General features: G+C 41.4%; 1 protein-coding gene across 1 annotated transcript; it reads right to left on the minus strand.

The window, feature by feature from the left end:
- Positions 1-1,960: 1,960 nt before the first annotated feature.
- LOC119661779 (integrin beta-nu) lies at positions 1,961-11,134 on the minus strand. The gene is made up of 7 exons (XM_038071256.1): positions 10,850-11,134; positions 10,712-10,788; positions 9,546-10,486; positions 9,289-9,484; positions 3,084-3,256; positions 2,465-3,021; positions 1,961-2,370 (listed from the first exon to the last, which is right to left on the minus strand). Exons 1-7 carry the CDS (start codon positions 10,920-10,922, stop codon positions 2,009-2,011), a joined length of 2,379 nt encoding a protein of 792 aa, XP_037927184.1. The 5' UTR covers positions 10,923-11,134; the 3' UTR covers positions 1,961-2,008.
- Positions 11,135-19,426: the final 8,292 nt, after the last annotated feature.

Here is a 19,426-nt window from a genome sequence, read left to right on the forward strand (position 1 = left end):
TACACTGGTGATGTGTTTTTTCGCAGCGTCTTTCAGTAGTTTCTCTGGTGTGGAATAAGGTTCAGCAGTTCACTCATCTCCATTATGAAATAATTATTTCCGAGTTATCACAATCTCGGCAGATGCCAGACTTTACCTAATACTAGCACAAAGTGTCAAGCATTTAGGCTCGGAAATGGAATGGAATGGCACAGATGAACCCCTCCGTCTCACCAAAGAGCTCCTCAACACACAGCCATCTGTTCGACAAATGGCTGCCAAAGACAATTCACGTGTTTACCGTGCATTGCTTTCGACTTCCATTCATCGATCCGCTCTTGGTCCGACTTCACCCCACTCAGAGGATTGAAAGATCGATCCTTCAAGTTAAGTGGAGTCAGCCCACAGACTGCCTTACATACAGCCGCATGCAAGGGACTCGCCTGCTCTTTGCAGTAAAAATAAGCGCGTAGCGAGTCGACTTGGCGATGATGTTGTGCCGCCACGTCAACCACGCCCCTACCTCCGATGTCACGAGGCAGGTTCATCCGCTCCACGGCAGACTTTGGATGATGCATTCAGAATTTGGACATAGTTGTCCGTATCCGCCGCTGGACGTTTTCCAGATCGGTCTTCGTCCACGGCAATATTCCAAATGCATAAACCAGTGAAGGGATAACGAATACATTCAACGCGCATGAAATTATTATTATTATACTATTCTTGGAAATACTGATATTTCGGGAACCACTTGTTCCCTTCATCAGTGCTAATAAGACTTGTTATTTTCGAACTATTTCGACTCACACATCTCTGTTGGCAGCTCCGGATAACCACTAGTCAATCTGGTGGTGAGCTAATGGCTCATTTCGACGGCAGTCACGACGACGACCCAACATGACATAGATTTATGATTTGGCAAACGATTCGGAATAGGTTGCGCATGAGTTGACAGCTGTGCCATTCTGTTACCATAGTACACGAGAGTGATTTCTGAAAACGGCTTTCAGGTTAATGTTACAACTGCCTCCGCCCCGATAATAATTTTTGCAGGGCAAATACGTTCAAAATTATAACTTTATCAAGTTGGCAATGCGAGCTCAGTTGAGATGGACTCCTAACTAGCTGGCCTGATCATGGTTCTGAGCACAAACTCCCATGAGGATTTGCGTCAACCCAAGCATTGCCTCGCTGCTCGCATAGAAAATCGCGGGGGTCATTTGCACTTTCTAGCGGAGTTGCCCTGCAACTGGGACCCAAACTAAAGGGACAATACCAACAATAGCAACACAGACTTCCATAAGTATGTAGGTAAAGAGGTCCAATGTCCTACCCTCGACTTTGTTCACGGGAACACGATAGGACCGACCGGCTAAGTTTCATGAAATTATGTATGTTCTACACTGTGGTTAAATTTCTTTTGGTCTCACTTCCTTCTGATTGTCATGTCATATGTGGCCTTAAGGAATGTTTGACTAAAACTGATATTCTAATCTTTGGAAGAATGAAAAAGAGAAATCATAGCTACGATCAGCAGAAATAATAGTCCATAGATGAAAGTATCGTGCCCATGTTGCGAACCATATTTTGTTATTCTGGCATATTATCGTGAAGAATTATAGCCAATCATGCTCGCAATTGTTGACAGTGGTCTTTTGTTCTCTTAGGTACTTACATCCTTCGAGCAAATCTAAGTTCCAAATAAATTAAATTAAATGTTGAAGAGGAGAGACTACTAAAGGGTTTTTCTTCGCAAGCAAACATCTAATATGACTGTCTTCCTATTGAGCTTTTTTTCATCGTGGTCCTAATCTGAAGATGGAGAGAATTTTACAATTGGTGTGACTGCTTCCCAGACTATCGATACGTAAAACCGACATTGCATATACGAAAAAATTTTAATTTTAGGTTTATTCATAAAAGTATACTTAAATAAGTAAGTTTGTTCATGGAAATTATAAAAAAAAAATATATTACAATATTCATTATAAAAAAATATATTATTCGCATTTAGCTCCTTCCAGTAGTTTTAATTAAATTCGGTTCCATCCATATTATCTGGCATTCGATAGCTCCGAACTGGATCTTTATAAAGCGGACTCACGTTCGCTTCCCATTGATTTTTCTCGATTTGCTCTTTGAATGTGGCAAATTCCCGCTTTTCCTGGAACATAACGAACAGTTTCATAATCACTATAAGGAGCAAACCGAACAATATTGTTGCTATAATGCTGACGGATATCCATGCTGCATAGTTAACTGGTTTACATGCTTCCTCATCCCACACGATATACAATTGTTTAGAACCTTTCGTTGCGTCGTAAATGTAGGGGAAATCGCAGGATAATCCAGTTTCAAATTGGACGCGGGCTATGCAAACCCTCTCGTTATCTAAAAAAATAAGCGAAAATTGTATTTAAAATTCAACCAGTTCTGGAACAAATAAACGTTTAAACCCAATCAACAACATAATGGGTTGATATACCTTGAAGACTTTCCACGAACGAGTAACTAAAAGGCATCTTATTTGAATCGGCGCAAACTTCCATGATGTCAACTTTCTCGTCCTTTCGCTCCCTCACTAATCGCTCTACACAGGGGTTGAAGTACTGACAAATTTTATTCTTGAACTCATCTGATCCTTCACTACTTTCGCAAAATGTTCCATAAAACTTGGAGTTGCACTTGCACTGTCCACAATGACACTCCCCTTGACCAGAGCAGAGTTCATCATTTGGTGACATACAAGAATCAGTTGCAGTGGGACAGTCACATCTAGGTCCTGACCAGCCAGGGTTACACAAACATACACCGCAATCACAAACGGCTGACTCTAGGTTGCACGTATTCGAGCATTTAGGACATTCACAATACTGTCCTTCATATCCGCTGAAGCAATAGCATTGACCACATTCACATTCACCTCTGTCGGAGCAAATTGCACCTCGCTTTAGAGTAGAAGCTTCCAGAAGGGGACGACATTGATTTGTTAAGTCGGTTTGATTTGCCGACTGTGAATTACATGAACATGATTTACCGATCCTATTTTGGGGGATGTAAAAGTTAAATGGTTGATAAGAGGCTCCTTGCGAATATCGACTTACCATCCTTCCTCGCAATAACACATTCCACATTCGAAACTGCCATGGGCGTTACAAAGTTCATGATTTCTCGACTCGATCCCACCATTTCGTTCACAAGGACATGGCTTCTGTATTTCAACTTCAACCTCCAAGGCCTCGGATAGACCAACTTCTTCAATTCGAATTATGTGGTTCTAAAATGGAAATATAGTAAATATTTTCAGAATTTATTAGTACCTTAAAGTAAGTGCAGCATTCGATCGCCGTGCCTGCCCACGAAACTTTTGCATTGTTCCGTTAGGTAATTCGACTATTATTGCATCCTTGAGCAAAAATAGAGAATAAGAGTGTATATGAACGTCCAAAGTATGCTATAAACTGAACGTAGAGAGTGTGCGTATATGTAAGGTGGGGAGAGGCTTATCTTTTGAGCACCTAAACCTTAATGGTTCATTATGTTCTGCTTATATCTCGGGAGTTGTTCGTTCATGGATAAGGAACTACCTGCTGCACTTGCAGTATATCAGCACCAAAAATCTGATGCGTGATGTGTGGCATTTGATTCAGGCGGAAAATAGGGTTATATTGTCTCAAAGAAAAAGCCAAACCTCGTTTTTATCTGAGAAGTGGACCCTTGATCCAAAAGGTTGTTTTACTTTTGTGCCATAGTATCGCATGTTCTTTTGGTCTGTCTCAGTTTTCTTTGCGCTTCAGATTAACTTAATATCTCCAATCGAATAGATGGGGGTGGAAGAATCAGTAGGCATTGCAATGAGCGCCGCCTTCTTTCTCAATGCCTACTCTGACTGATCGTTTGAAATTACTTCCTGAACTTCCATAGCATGCCAATAGTAACGGAAGGAGAAGGTGCAGCGATTAAGCTAACCGTGGGTACAACTTCTGAGTTTCTAGCTAATAGGGAACGCACTTGCGTGAATGAGAGAGAGGGAGTCGAAACTTCTATGGCAGACATCGCAAGGGGTGTTACCTGATATTCAGAAGCTATCAGTATTTACTTTGGAAGCTCTTGGTTACCCGAAGAAAACCAAACGAATCGAAGCGTTTGTAGCCAACGATATTACTGAATGCAACATGTGCCAAAATGATCATCTGATCCACTACTGCTGGCTACAGCAATGATTCAAGTATGGGACGCAACCCGACAATTTATTTTGCTCAGAACGATAATTGAATCCGAGTCCCAACGAATTGTTTAATATCATATTTAGTTTGGGTGCTAAAAAGGGAAGTCGATCATACTCACACCTTCATCATACTCACACCTACTCAGCAGACTGAACTAAGATCGTCATCATCATCATCAATGGCGCAAAAACCGGTATCCGGTCTAGATCTGCCTTAATGAGGAACTTCAGACATCCCGGTTATGCGCCGAGGTCTACCAATTCAATATCCCTAAAAGCTGTCTGGGGTCCTGGCCCACGCCATCGCTCCATCTTAGGCAGGGTCTGCCTCGTCTTCTTTTCCTACCATAGATATTGCCCTTATAGACTTTCCAGGTGGGATCATCTTCATCCATATGGATTAAGTGACCCGCCCACCGTAACCTATTGAGCCGGATTTTATCCACAACCGGACGGTCATGGTATCGCTCATAGATTTCGTCATTGTGTAGGCTACGGAATCGTCCATCCTCATGTCGGGGGCCAAAAATTCTTCGGAGGATTCTTCTTTCGAACGCGGCCAATAGTACGCAATTCTTCTTGCTAAGAACCCAAGTTTCCGAGGAATACATGAGGACTGGAAAGATCATTGTCTCTACAGTAAGAGCTTCGACCCTATGGTGAGACGTTTCAAGCGAAACAGTTTTTGTAAGCTGGAATAGGCTCTGTTGGCTGACAACAACCGTGCGCGGATTTCATCATCGTAGCTATTATCGATTGTGATTTTCGACCCTAGATAGGAGAAATTATCAATGGTCTCAAAGTTGTAATCTCCTAGCTTTATTCTTCCTGTTTGTCCAGCGCGGTTTGATGTTGTCGGTTGGTTGGTTGGTTTTTGGTGCTGACGTTGTCACCATATACTTTGTCTCGCCTTCATTGATGTGCAACCCAAGATCTCGCCCTTATAGCCGCCTGCTCGATCTGGGTGAAGGCAGTCTGTAGGTCTCAGCTCATTCTTCCCATGATGTCGATATCGTCAGCATAGGCCAGTAGTTGGGTGGGCTTAAAGAAGATTGTACCTTTTGTATTTACCTCAGTATCATGGACCACTTTCTCGAGGGCCAGGTTAAAGAGGACGCATGATAGGGCATCCTCTTGTCGTAGACCGTTGTTTATGCCGAATGGTCCTGAGAGTGATCCTGCTGCTTTTATCTGGCTTGGCACATTGGTGAGGGTCTGCCTAGCCTAAAATTGTCTGGTTGATCCTGCTTATGGCATCCCTGGCGACATCCATGTGTTACTAACGGCAGATGTTTGCCATTCCTTACTACTATATGTATGATTGGATCGATACTTACAATAGATACAAGCGCAGGTATAACATGGTTAGCCCCGAAGAAGCCACCAAGCAAATTCTGGGAAATGGAGGAGAACTCAAAACAAGTAAGTCATTGCTATTTGGTATACGAGCACGACTTCATTCGTCGATATGATGCGCAACTATTATTTGCCACATCATGCAGCCTGCAAGGCATAGAGCACATCGACAAAGCTCAGCGTGGTGTTTAACGCAGCACAAACTACCCCTACCGACAAATCGTTCGACGATCTGGTCGAACGAAATGGTCAAGGCTCAAGTTATTTACCGTAGATATCGAGAAGATGTATCGAGAAATTGGTGTCTATGAAAACAACCAACATAAAACATTTCAAATTGGCGACTGCTACTTATGGAAAAGTTAGTGCACCCCACCTGAGAACCGCTTAAATTTGTCAAGAATTGGAAGAAGACTGCGTCTATAATGCCCTGCCCGGTGGTGTCACCATGGAAGAAGTTGGTCAGCTGCAAAGGAATCCTGTAACGGTGGTCAACAAAGATACTGTGAATTCTCACATATACAGTAGAATTCTGATAATCCATAAGGTCAAGGGACTGACGATTTGGCACGAAATATCGGAATTACCAATTATCGGGGGTGCAATATAAAGAAAATTAACTGTGTGGGATCGGAAAATTTCGTTAATCGTTGTACGTACTATCGCGGTCATTCGTATGGCTGGCATGGAACGGTTGCAATGAGGTTACTCACGTATAAAACCAGAATGGCTCCTTTGAAAGTGCTAACGATTCCTTGGTTACAGTTGTTTGAAACAGTTTTATTGGCAGAATTAATAAAACATACATTGATGGCACACAGATGTTATTACATCAAATGGAGGTGGTAATATAAAGGAAGAATAATAATGTTTTAGAGGCACAACTTCAGGCAAAGCACCCCGCAAAGGGCACAGAGCTACGAAATAACGGTTAGTTAGTTGTTGAAAATGTAGGAAAAATATTAGGACTATTAGCCAAAAGTCTGCAGGATACACACTCTGATTTACAATATTGAGGGGTGAAATCCGCTACCAAGTCCTGGCTGTACATAATGGTTGCAGAAAGTGACTTTGCCGATTCAGGTTGGATGGCTTTATCTGACCCATTAAATCAGATCGTACAATTGAACACTCAGATCATTTTAGCCTTTATTGCCCGGAGTTATGAGGGTTCAGGTGGAACTTATGTAAGCGAAAAAATTCCAAGAGTTATAATAGAGTTGATTCTATTTCTTCGTAGCACTATATTCCATTTCAAGCCTTAGCTTCCAGAATGCTTCTTCATCGATTGAATCCTCCTACCAGTTTCCCAGCTTCTCAACTGGTCTGGAGCAATAAATTTTCCTTTCGAATACCCCTGCGGGCATTTTCAAGTCACCTACTCGGTGGACATTTCCAGCCTCTTCGAACTTTAGCAATGTTATTACTTTTCACACGGTGTACACGAGAAACAGCTCCAAGCAGTACTACAGAGAAGAGGACTAAGAGAGGATTTTCCTATACCGTGGAGAACTTAAGGGGGGCTTACGGAAAAATTGCTAATATATAGCAGTTTGCAATTATTAAATTTATTTGAAGAAGTATTGGAATGGGATGTATTTTGAGGCCTAGAGTTTATATATATGCAATTTTGCCAGATTTTTCGATTTCGTGATAGTTTCTGAGAACAAAACCTGTTACACTTTTCGAAGTATAAATTTTGAGCATTCACACCCCTATGTTTCACCCAATATCAGAAATAAAGTTTCAAAAAGTGTTAATCAAGCTTTTTAATTTCATGCCCTCGTTCCGCATGTATAAACTCAACAGAAAATGCCGCCACTTGCTATATGTAAAAGGATTCGCAGACCACATGTTTTCACCGAATTTCGTGATAACCGTCTGAGCCGTTTCACAATAAATAGGGTGTGACAGACTGACAGGTCTATCCGTCTTCTGAATAGAGTAGGCAAAGTTTGCGAGCGGTTTGTAAACATATAACCGGTACAGCAGCCGTTGATACCTCTATGCCAAGGTGCATAAATAACGTTCACAGATTACCGAAACCATGGTGAAATGACGAAATCAGACAACAGCGTACTATATACCTGCAAGCGAAAAAAAATAACAACGGATGAATGATATGCAATAAATTGCATAGAGAAAGGCGAGGTACATAACAAGTCGAAGAGAACTGCGGAAGGCGATCCGCGAAAAGGCCGACATCAACCTACGGGGCGGAGCCTGTAGACTAAGTTGGAAGGAGGCAAAGTACCGAAGTACCCGATGCGAATTATTGGCATCTTTTTAGTTGATAAGCGTCTGTGCTGGGATTCAGATGAAGAACCCAAATTATACCAAAGAACGCGCGGAGTTCCACAAGGTTCCGTCCTAGCACCACTCTTGTGGATAATTATATATAACGGAGTGTTGATGTTAGGTCACGCCACTGGTGTGGCTACCATCGTCTTTGTGGACGAAATTGGGCTGATGGTTGTTGCATGCTTCCTTGAAGAATTCGAGATTCACGCTAATGAAACAATTTACGACATTAAGTCCTGGCTGGAGAACGCAGGCCTATCGCTTACAGAGCATAAGACGGAAGTAGTACTTATCACTAAACAAAGTAGCAGGCAATGAAGATCAAAGTTGGGACACAGAGAATACATTCCGAGTCTAGGCTTAACCATCGATCAGAGGCTAAATTTCAAATGACACGTGGAAAGCACAGCAACTAGAGCATATAATACCAGAACACTGCTATCGAATCTAGGCGGCCCAAGGCCGAGCCGTCACCTCCTTGTTTCATAGTTGGTCAGCTTTTGATCGAACCTTCACCCCCTCGACGGGAATCTGCATGAAGTGAAATTATCGCCGAGTGCCAGTAGAGGTGTCAGAGAAAGGCCGATGGACACACAGAATCAAATGGGATATTTGGAGATGGATCGAGCGAAGTAGGTTTCAAGCTAACGCAAGTTTCAGCCGGACACGGAGTTATCGAGCACAGCTCTACTGATTTGAGCATGCCATTGTAAAATGCGCTCGAACATTACAAAGGATGCAGAACAGATCGCACTTGAAAAGCGGCATTAGAAGCTAAAACTGGCGAGCACTTCACTCCGGAAAACATGATGAAGTTGAAATCGAAGGGGGCATGGACTGCAGTCGAAAAGGTGATTGAAGCTATCCATAGCAAGCTTAAACAGGAGGAACAAAGGAACGAGTGAGGAGCACGAGCGAAATACGAGTACAGGGTAAATTCTTATTCAGCCGTGCGACGTATTACCATAAGGGAATCCCCCGGGGATTGTGGAAGAAAAAGGAGGTGGTTTTAGTGGGCAATAGTCCCACATAACCGTCTGGCAAAAGCTTATAATAGCTTTTGAAACTTTCCACCTTCCCACAAAAAAAAAGTCCGTGGTGCTGAAGTCAAAAGTAATACTCATCGTCACAAAGCACTGTAAAAACAAATAAATTTTCCTTAACATTACGAATTTTCCCATTCAATTTTGTGTTTGCCAATTTTTAGCAGTCTACACATTACAAAATATTCAGCTACTGTATGGTATACTTCTAAATTACTCAGGCCTGATAAGAAGACGGAAAAGGAGAGACCTTCAAGGTGAGATTTTCTCGATAAGATCAAAATAGAGAAACATAACCTAACTCAAGCTAAAGGGGTAACTATCTCTTCATGGCTCTAAAAACGAACATTAAAGACAGTTGATATTCCACATTCTACTTACATATACTCCATTTTCAGGAAACTCCTTCACCGTGAAACCAATAGAGAACTTCACATTTTGTCCGAGTTCCAAATTACTGCAGGATTGTCCTGGTACCAGTTTACCGCCTGCGATTCCGCAATCAGTTTTGTAACTGACATCAATAAACGGCGGGCTTGTGTCAACAAAATTAACCTTACGAACAAATTTTTTGTATCTGGAAATAAGGGTGAGATTCCCATTTAACTGTAACTATGAGGAACAATGTTTTAATTTACCCTTCGCCAACCAATTCTACAATGTTCGAAGAATCTTCACTCAAAATTTCAACACTGCTCACATCAGCCATTAGATCCGTTAGTTGCCGGTAAGTCTGCACATTATCTCTAGTCACAGCAAAAATTACACTGATCTTTCTGCGCAACAATTCTCGATAAATTTCCTCCAATGAAGGATAATCAAAATCCAGTGCTGCTTCATATAACCCAGTCTCGCTAAGGTGGCATTTCCGGTCATTTTTCTTTATCAGCCCAGCAAGTAAACCATCGCCAGCAAAGTGCATCAAACCATCTGTTGCAACAATCACAATCTTTCTAGCATCTTCACTCCACCCAATCTTATCGTCACATACAATCACTTGCATCAAAGCATCCAGAGTTCCTTCGAGATTATCCAGATTTCCTGTTATTCTGCTTTCGTTCACTTCTCGTACGAATTTGTTCATATCGTTCGTGAAAGAGAGATGATGTCTGAAATCGTATGCAGGCTCGCAATCAACCCCGGCAGGTTTGCAAGGATTGTCTTGTGTGTTAGGGACAATCATCGGCCATATGGGTTTGTCTGAGAAGCTTCCGTATCCTAGCCGGTAGTTTTCTGTTAAAGAGCCCAGAGTTTGCGCCAACTTGCTACCAACAGTGACCAGGGTCTTTCGATCGTCTTCCATAGAGAATGTGAGGTCCATGAGGTAGTAGAGATCAAGGGGGTTGTTGCGAGCCGGACGGTAGGTCATTTCGATTTCGCTTTTTTGTCCTTTAACAAGACGTAATTTCGCCCGTTGTGGCCGAATTTGAATAGTTTCTCCATTTTCCGTGTAGTCCTGCAGCTCTTTGTCTTCTAGAATTGAAGTTTCCTCTACATTTTGGAGGATACTGCCGCTCCCACAGTTCCTGTTTAGAAGTTCAGTTTTGGTCATACAACGTCGATCCGTGCTCGCATAATTCTAGAATTGGATAGGAAACGTATTCAAATTAGTCCAGGAATATGGAATGATCTTCGTAATCATTGATGACTAACGGACTGGACAAATGCGCGGAAACATTCTATTGACAGAGATAACCCCAGAATATTTCCGCTTGACCCAATGTCAACTGAATTTTAATTTGGGAGTCAAACCCAAGAAAAAGTACTGCAAACTATATTTCCACGTAAAAGTAATGATTGTCACCTCATCCGTGCACCAGGCACAATCAAAATCTGCCGCCAGACAGCTCTCGCAGGACTCTTGACTGGGACAAGACGTAGCTACAAATAAAGTGTGATTATTACTCAGTTCTGGATCATAAAAATTTTAAGATTATCTTACGGTCAGCAGAAATCCGGTTTATAATTACCGAACAAATGATTGCGAGGATAATCGAAATCCCTTTTGAGGCCATAGTTCCATATGACCTGTTTTCAAAAAATTACTTCCACAAAATTTCAATTGAACACGCCTTCGGTGATTGCTCACTGTAAATACGTTAGTCTTGGAAGCTCCTCACATTTCCGATTAGACGTCTATATCTTATTATCTTTATCGAAGAAAGATTAGATACAAATACTTGGAAGCATTTTTAAAATTTGTGTGCGTGAACGTTGGCTGGGTACGCTAGCGTACTGATTGTCATTGCTCTTATTTCGCGAAGGGTGAGCATCGGCTATGATATTTTATCGCGGTTTATACCTCATCGTTTAAACAAATAAAAAATTTAATACTTTATTATTCACTTATATTCCGTTTTTTTTTTTTCAGGGTTGATATTAATGAAACAAGTATCGCAATATGACATGAAAAAGATTGAGGAAAATGCATCCTTTTGATACAGTTGAAGTGGGAGGGGGCGAGTCTCTGTACAAGCGAAGAATGGTTTTGCATTGTTTTCTGCAAATGTAGTTGTTTAGATGTACAGATATTTAAGCATTTTTAACTTATTATTGATGCGTGAAGACGCCAAAACGCTTTTTTGTGTAAAACAAATCCTTTATTAAAATCAATTTACTGTCTGTCTGTCCGTCACACGCATTTTTCTCGGAGACGGCTATAGCGCTCAACACCAAATTTGGTGGAAACGTGGAAACTGTGAAAGCACACGCATACAGTGAGTTACATCCTTCTATGTTGAATTTAAGGGGTGGCCCCATATTTTCAAAAGAAGGGTGTAATTTTTTTTTCACCAAATATAGTCATGTGGGATATCAAATGAAAGGCCTGGTTAGTACTTCCCAAAGCCGGTCTTAGTTTTGACATTTGTTGGAAAGGTGGGGAGTGCCGGGGGTTGAAAGTGATCATTTCTTTAACGGACCCATTCCCAGAAACTACCCAACCCAGAAATCTGAAAAAAAATCAGGAGGCTGCTATTATATGGTATCTGGGCTTCAAAATATCTTCTATGCCGATATCTGTTCAAATAAAGTTAATAGTCGTATATTATTAAAATAGTATATTACTATAATTTTTAGTAATTGATTGCAAACCCTTCTTAAGTTCATCCTAGAATCATGATATTCTGCAGCAATGTAGGCTATAGTATAGAGCCTGATCTTGCCAGGGTGGAAATCGCGGGTTATAACAGGTCAACTTTGCCGTTTCTGTGCAAATTTAAAACTTTGAATATCATTATCACGCGAAAGTGGATATTCTCACATAATATATGCATGCATTACCTACTAGGTTCTAATGGAACAAACCTGAAGCGTCCAGCTTCCGATTTCCCGATTTGCTAGAAACTATGATCAAACATGTTGGGCAACCAGCAGCTGGGAGCATTCGATAAACGGTTTTGTGTTTCCCTATGTGTGGAAATTTGAGTGTGTGGCAGTTGCACTTGCATAATAATTTAAAATCCAATTGCGTACCATTTTCCAGCAGCCGTTTACACAACGCGTTTGTTCAACACTGGCGACAGCTGGATTTACCCCAGGACCAAGAAAGAACCCATTCAGAAGGAGCTTGTCAACTCTGAAATCTCCCCCAACGCCAAAGACTGTAAAAATAAGAGTACAAGAAATGTCCATACGGGTCAAAGATGAAGGAACGTATAAAACGAGTAATCCGTCGGGGCTCAAAGTGAGCAGAGTCTAGATCGGGAAAAAGTAGTTAATCTGACCAAGCCGATCAAGTACAAGCACAACGTCTACCAATCCATAAAGAATATGATACGGGCTATCAGATTTCACTGTACCAGATGGCAGGAGGACAAAAGAAATTGGAAGGAAACTGAAAAAAAAGAATACGGAAAGAATAGGGGGATCTCCTGGGAAATTAAGATCCAGGATGGGCATTTTATGACAATCAATGGATACTATCAAATATTATATTTTATAAATGAAAGTAGAAAATTGCAACAGCTGTGATAAAAAAGTACTGAGCGTAACTTACCGGATTCGAATTCGCGGACATATAAACATATTTTTAAGGTTTCCTATCTATCTGTCCGTCTGTCCTTTCTTTTGAAATCTTCAAAAGACACTGGCTTGGATACGTCAGCGTGCGGGATTTTTTCCACTAAAACCACCCCCGAGTCGCCCAAACTGCGCCAAATCATTATATCATATTACATCACAGGGAGGAGTCAGCTTACTCCAGTTTCTCACCTTTATTCTCTGCGTAGCGTACACAACCGCGCTTTTTTCGTCTCCTCTGCCTTTCGCAGTTTCATGTGGATAGATACGATCATGGAGTTGGCGGCATTCCAATCTTCCCCACGTGCTAGCATTCTCCGTACCAGATTTTCTGTTACCAGCACCTCTCCTAGAGTCTCTTCTAGGTTTCTCCTTCTTCCACAAATCTTGGATAGTGGAAGAATACTTGCTCTGGATCCTTTAAAACTCCATCGTAGTTTGTGTATCCAGTTTAAACCTGCATAGGTGCTGGCAATATCCTTCATGTCCCGTGAGAAACTGGTTAAGATTATAATTAATCTTACCATTCCGTCTCTCCAACCAAACTTGGATGGCAGCCATGAGCCTGTGAGTTTACCAACCGTTTCTTATCAACCCGCCCCCAACGCTCTTGCCATTTATTTACTGATCTCTCTCCTCCGCGTTAATCATCTGCAATGAAGGAGCGATCGACTTTGCATTGTATATATTTGTGATTTCATATGAGAGAATGTCAATCGACATCATTTCCGACATGATGAACGCTATATCATCTGAGACTGTCCTGAAGGTAGAGAATATCCTTAGGGTCCTTCAGTAGAGTTCATACAATTTATTAACATTAAATAAAATCTGTAATGCCTTTTGGCAACCTAGGGCTGCGTAGAACATGATCGAGCTGACGCCCTAGCTAGAAAAAACCCAGAAGTAAACTGTGATCCTCCCACGTTCGGCATTATCCAGCTAAGGCCGTACTTGCAGCGGATGCTTTGTCGGAAACATATAGGAAGTACTGTTTATAACTGAGTTCCCGTCTATCATCACTCTCAAGTATGAGATGGCCGACTTGGAAACGATTTGCGATCTGTATTCCACTCGCTGGGACCTTCTGCTTTGATCGAATCCCTTCGCCTTTGCGTCGTGTCCAAATATGAAACATTTAAAACACATCTTCCAACTTGAATAGTTTCTTCAAGGCAGTGCAAATTTCCCCTTTCGATCTCACTTCATTGGGATACTTACATTGTATGCTGATTTCATATTTTTGGGCATTCTCTCAAAATGAGTTTTTAACTTGAATTCGAAAGCTGTCAGTTTTGCCCATCATCGTCATCAACGGCGCAAAAGCCGGTATCCGGTCTAGGTCTCCCTTAATAAGGAACTCCAGACATCCCGGTTTTATGCCGAGGTCCACCAATTCGATATCCCTAAACCTGTCTCTCATCCTGATCTACGCCATCGCTCCATCTCAGGCAGGGTCTGCCTCGTCTTCTTTTCCTACCATAGATATTGCCCTTATAGACTTTCCGGGTGGGATCATCCTCATTCATACAGATTCAGCGACCTGCCTACCGTAACCTATTGAGCCGCATTTTATCCACAACCTGGCGGTCATGGTATCGCTCATAGGTTTCGTCGTTATGTAGGCCACGGAATCGTCCATCCTCATGTAGGGAGCCAAAAATTCTTCGGAGGATTCTTCTTTCGAACGCGGCCAATAGTTCGCAATTCTTCTTGCTAAGAACCCAAGTTTCCGAGGAATACATGAGGACTGGAAAGATCATTGTCTTTACAGTAAGAGCTTCGACCCTATGGTGAGACGTTTCAAGCGAAACAGTTTTTGTAAGCTGGAATAAGCTCTGTTGGCTGACAACAACCGTACGCGGATTTCATCGTCGTAGCTGTTATCGGTTGTAATTTTCGACCCCAGATAGGAGAAGTTATCAACGGTCTCAAAGTTGTATTCTCCTATCCTTACTCTTCCCGTGTGACCAGTGCGGTTCGATGTTGTTGATTGGTTGGTTTGGGGCAGTCCATGCCTTCTTAAAAGATATCTAGCATCCACCATATTAGACAGACCATCCAACCACTGATATTGCTCCTTACGGATTAGATAACCCTCCCCATCTGGAGATTTAATCCACAATCAAACGGTCGTGGCTCCCCCTCGAAGACCACCTAGTGGGGATAATTTGCAACTACACTTAAGGTGTCTAAAACATGAATATACAAGTTTGGATTTGAACTTTCCAGGTGGAAAGAAGTGACGTGCGATTATGAGCAATGAGGGCGCCGAGGCGTGAATTTTTGGATGGAGCACGGTGACATCAGCGAAGAAAGATTTTTCAAATTAATGTTTACCAATACGGTTACAAATATCGCCTTGACATTAACGCATATAAGTTTGGTAGTAGAATATACCGGATCACGCTGTCAACACGCTTCATACTAAAAGCAAACTATTCTACTTGATTTTTGGACGTTCCAAACAATAGAGTGAGAACTAGGTAAAAAATTAAAATAAGATGCTTCCATACAGCCTCCGTGTACATAATAAATATAGGTTGTTGCAAATGAAATGTCGGATTTTTCAATGAAGTGAAGTTAGTTATGATTTTAATGTTTAAAACTGCCGCAAGGTGACTCTGGTGGTATGGGATAATTGAGTATAAATAGTCGTTCGTTCGATCAAGGAGTCATTTCAGTTTCAATCGCCATTGAAGTTCCAAGTAAAACTCAAAGAAAAAAGCATGGAAGGGAGTCAAAAACGTCTACTTTTTCTATATGAATTTAAACTTGGTCACAACGCAGCGGAGGCAACCAGAAACATTTGCAGAGCATTTGGAGCTGACGCAGCAAACGAACGAACGACACAGCGGTGGTTCGAAAAATTCCGATCAGGCGACATGACCCTCCAAAGTGAACCTCGTGGACACCCAGGACCATCGATCGACAACGACGAGTTGTGTTTGATAGTGGAATCTGATCCCCGATCATCGATTCGTGACATTGCAGAGAAAATAGGCGTACACTATTCGACAGTATCTCGGCACTTACAACAGCTTGGAAAGGTGAAGAAGCTTGATAAGTGGGTTTCGCATGAACTCAACGAGCAAAACATGGCGCTGCGAATGGAAATATCCAGTTCTCTACTCAACCGCAACAGGAACAATCCCTTTTTGCGCAGAATAGTGACATGCGATGAAAAGTGGATATTGTACGACAACCGTCGCAGATCAGCGCAATGGCTAGATGCCGATCAGCCTCCACAACACATGCCAAAACCGAGCCTTCACCCGAAGAAGGTAATGGTAACTGTTTGGTGGTCTGTATCTGGAATTATTCATTATTCGTTTTTGGAGCGTGGTGAAACAATTAATGCAGAGAAATATTGTGCCCAACTTGATGAAATGCACGAGAAATTACGTGTTCAGCGGCCTAGATTGGTCAACAGAGATGGAGTGATACTGCTCCATGATAACGCCCGACCTCATGTTTCCAGAATGACGGTCCAAAAATTAAATGAATTACGATATGAGACTCTTCCTCATCCACCATATTCACCCGACCTCTCGCCAACCGACTACCACTTTTTTAAGCATTTGGATCACTTTTTGGCGGGGAAACAATTCAGCAATGAAGTAGCTGTCAAAAGTGCCTTTGAAGAATTTCTTAGCTCTAGAAACCCAGACTTTTACGAAACTGGAATAAATGCCCTTGTATCTCGTTGGGAGAAGTGCATTGAAGCTGCTGGTTCTTATTTTGACTAACAAAATTAATTTTCATAAAAGTTATAGCTTTTTGAAATTTTACTCAAATATCCGACATTTCATTTGCAACAACCTATATTTTCCTTCTTCAGCCTTTGTTCCATTCAGAAGCGGGTTGACACGTTTTGATTGGATCCCTCCTGATCGGGAGGCTGTCTTTTAAATCGCTATCCTTCGTATCAAGCCGCCATTGATTTATCTAGCCTTTCATTTATTTCTCATCTACTTCGATGTTCAGATCAATCTTGGGCAGTAAACTCTTTAGCGCGAATTACGTGACCATACCATCGAAGACGCCTCTCCCGCAATTTTCCCATGATCAGTGGAACCCCATATCAATCGCGGATATCTTCATTTCTGCGAGTTACGCCACTGGTCCAGCGTAACATATTCGTCTCCATAACCGCAAGGTGCTATTCGTTGTCTTTTATAGTCGACCAACATAGAGCACCATAGAAGGTAGCAGAGCCGACGATACTGTGGTAAATTTTCGAATTGCGACTTTCGTTGATATCTCAATCATGAAGAACACCAGTTGTGAAACCCCATTTGATCCGAATTGCGATAATGCGTGAAGAAATTTCATTCATCATTGGCTGATAGCATCGATCTGAGATATTTAAATCGCTCAGTTCTGGACAAGTCACTGCCATTGACAATGGTATTGCCTGCTCGTTAGGAGCGGTTGCCAAAAATTCTGTTTAATTCCGATTCAATCTGAGATCCTGTTGCATTTGATATGAAAAGTTGTTTTTATACACCACATGGCCATATACTGATGAAAAAATATTCTACAGTAGCTTTTCATATGTTTGGGGGCCCTCCTTAAACTCACCATAAAATCATTCCACGTAAAAGAACTCAAAGGCCACACGCTCTCACCAACTTTCTTCACAATAAGTTCAGTCGTTTCGGGGTGAATCGAGTGTGACAGACGCACAGAAATATAGACAGACATGAAATCGATTTTAATAAATTTTTGTTTCACACAAAACCTTAAAAATGTAATGGACAATTATTTGCTCATTGAATTTGGTTCTATTAGATGCTTATATGTAATTGTTACTTCGCCGTTTGTTGTTCATTTAATTAATATTTAGACAGATTTTTAAGTATTTATTTTGTGTATTGGTCTAAATTTATTTTTTTCCTAATGGTTGCAAATCCACTTCATAGTTAAATTCGAGATTATATATCTTAGATTATTAGAAGTATCGATGCTGGCATTATCCAGTAACCGATAAGAAAAATTTGTTAGAAAAATACTACTTGATACTGTCATACATACGAGTACATACTTTTATCATTCGAAGAAAATATCTCTTATCTTTTCTACCGCCTTATTATAAGTTTGCATGGGAGCAGATATCTGATAACGTAGTGTCAATAAGAGGATTACCGGCAAACTCATCACTGCATACTCAGGAAATCTTCAATTGCGTAATGCTTACATTTTATTTTCTGATAACGTGCTCGTAATGAATGATAGTGTTTTCTTTGCTTGTAAATTGTTTTGGTTTACATTTTGAGAATAACGTTCTTCGTGACTTTGTCAAAACGTAAACAATAAAGTTCCTAACAGCTGATTTCGTTTAATAATTGTATGAATGGGATTAGAAACTGCGTTGAAAGGAAAATTAGCTATCAGCTGCTATCACGCAAAATAGCTGTAGTATCTTTTGATCCATTGAAGCGGAGAATATAACATATATGCTTGCTATTGATCCCTAAAAGGACCATCATGCATTAAGTACGTCTACGCGACATTGTTGTTAGTTTACTCAAATATGTTCAGCTCCCTCCAGGACTGCTCTTTGCACTCTTTTTCCACAGTTCTGTACCACCGACCTGTCCGTGGACTGTATGGTACTACAGTAATGAATTCCACCACCATGGTGGAATTTGACTTCTCAAATTTTACTTTGATGGAGTGCGACGACATATATCGTTCTCAAAACAGCAAGTTGTGCCTCCGGAATGCCCTCTTTCTCTGACTGGCTCTGATGCCTTTGAAACCTTTCTAGAAAACGGCGAAAAGCAGAGTAAGCAGAAACTACACACATTCTTCTGTGATAATCTATGTATAAGGTGTTTGTGTGGTCAATACGGGATAATTCAGAGCATAAGCCAGTTTGCTCTTTGGCGAGCAATCCTTCGAGATGTTCTTTGATTCTCAATTGTAGCATTCAAAACAGATGCTTTTCTTCGGAAGCTTAACAATAACCTTCTTCCATTCTTTGAGAAAGATCTCAGATTCTCCGGATTTTCTGATAAATGGCTCGGGAAATCAAAGAAATTTGTTGTCTCGAGAGTGTGGTTGTGGTTCTCATAATATTGTTAGCTACAGGCATTGTACCTAAATCTCTCACGGCTTCCCTTGATGTCCTGGGACTCTCAGACAGTTTGGTTCAAACCATGCAGAAGTACACCATTCTGTATACGTGCTCGATATCGCGGGGAGTTCTCGACGGGTTGTCCCACTAACCTACCACCGGCCACCACCACTAGCGCCCCCTATATTTTAAGGAGCTAGGATCGTCCGAGCCTAATTACTTGGCGCTTAGTGCTAGTATTAAATAAAAATCCGGCATCTGCCGAGATTATAACAACTCGGAAAAATAAAACAAGTCGGGAAACCGGAAGCTGGACGCTTCAGGTATGAAAGGTTTTATATATTTTTTTTTATATAGAGATTTGTGTGTGTATTTGTCTCATTAGTATGTAGCACGTAAAATATGCACATATCATGT

The sequence above is a fragment of the Hermetia illucens genome, chromosome 1 (assembly GCF_905115235.1).
Source record: "Hermetia illucens chromosome 1, iHerIll2.2.curated.20191125, whole genome shotgun sequence".
NCBI classification, from domain to species: domain Eukaryota; kingdom Metazoa; phylum Arthropoda; class Insecta; order Diptera; family Stratiomyidae; genus Hermetia; species Hermetia illucens.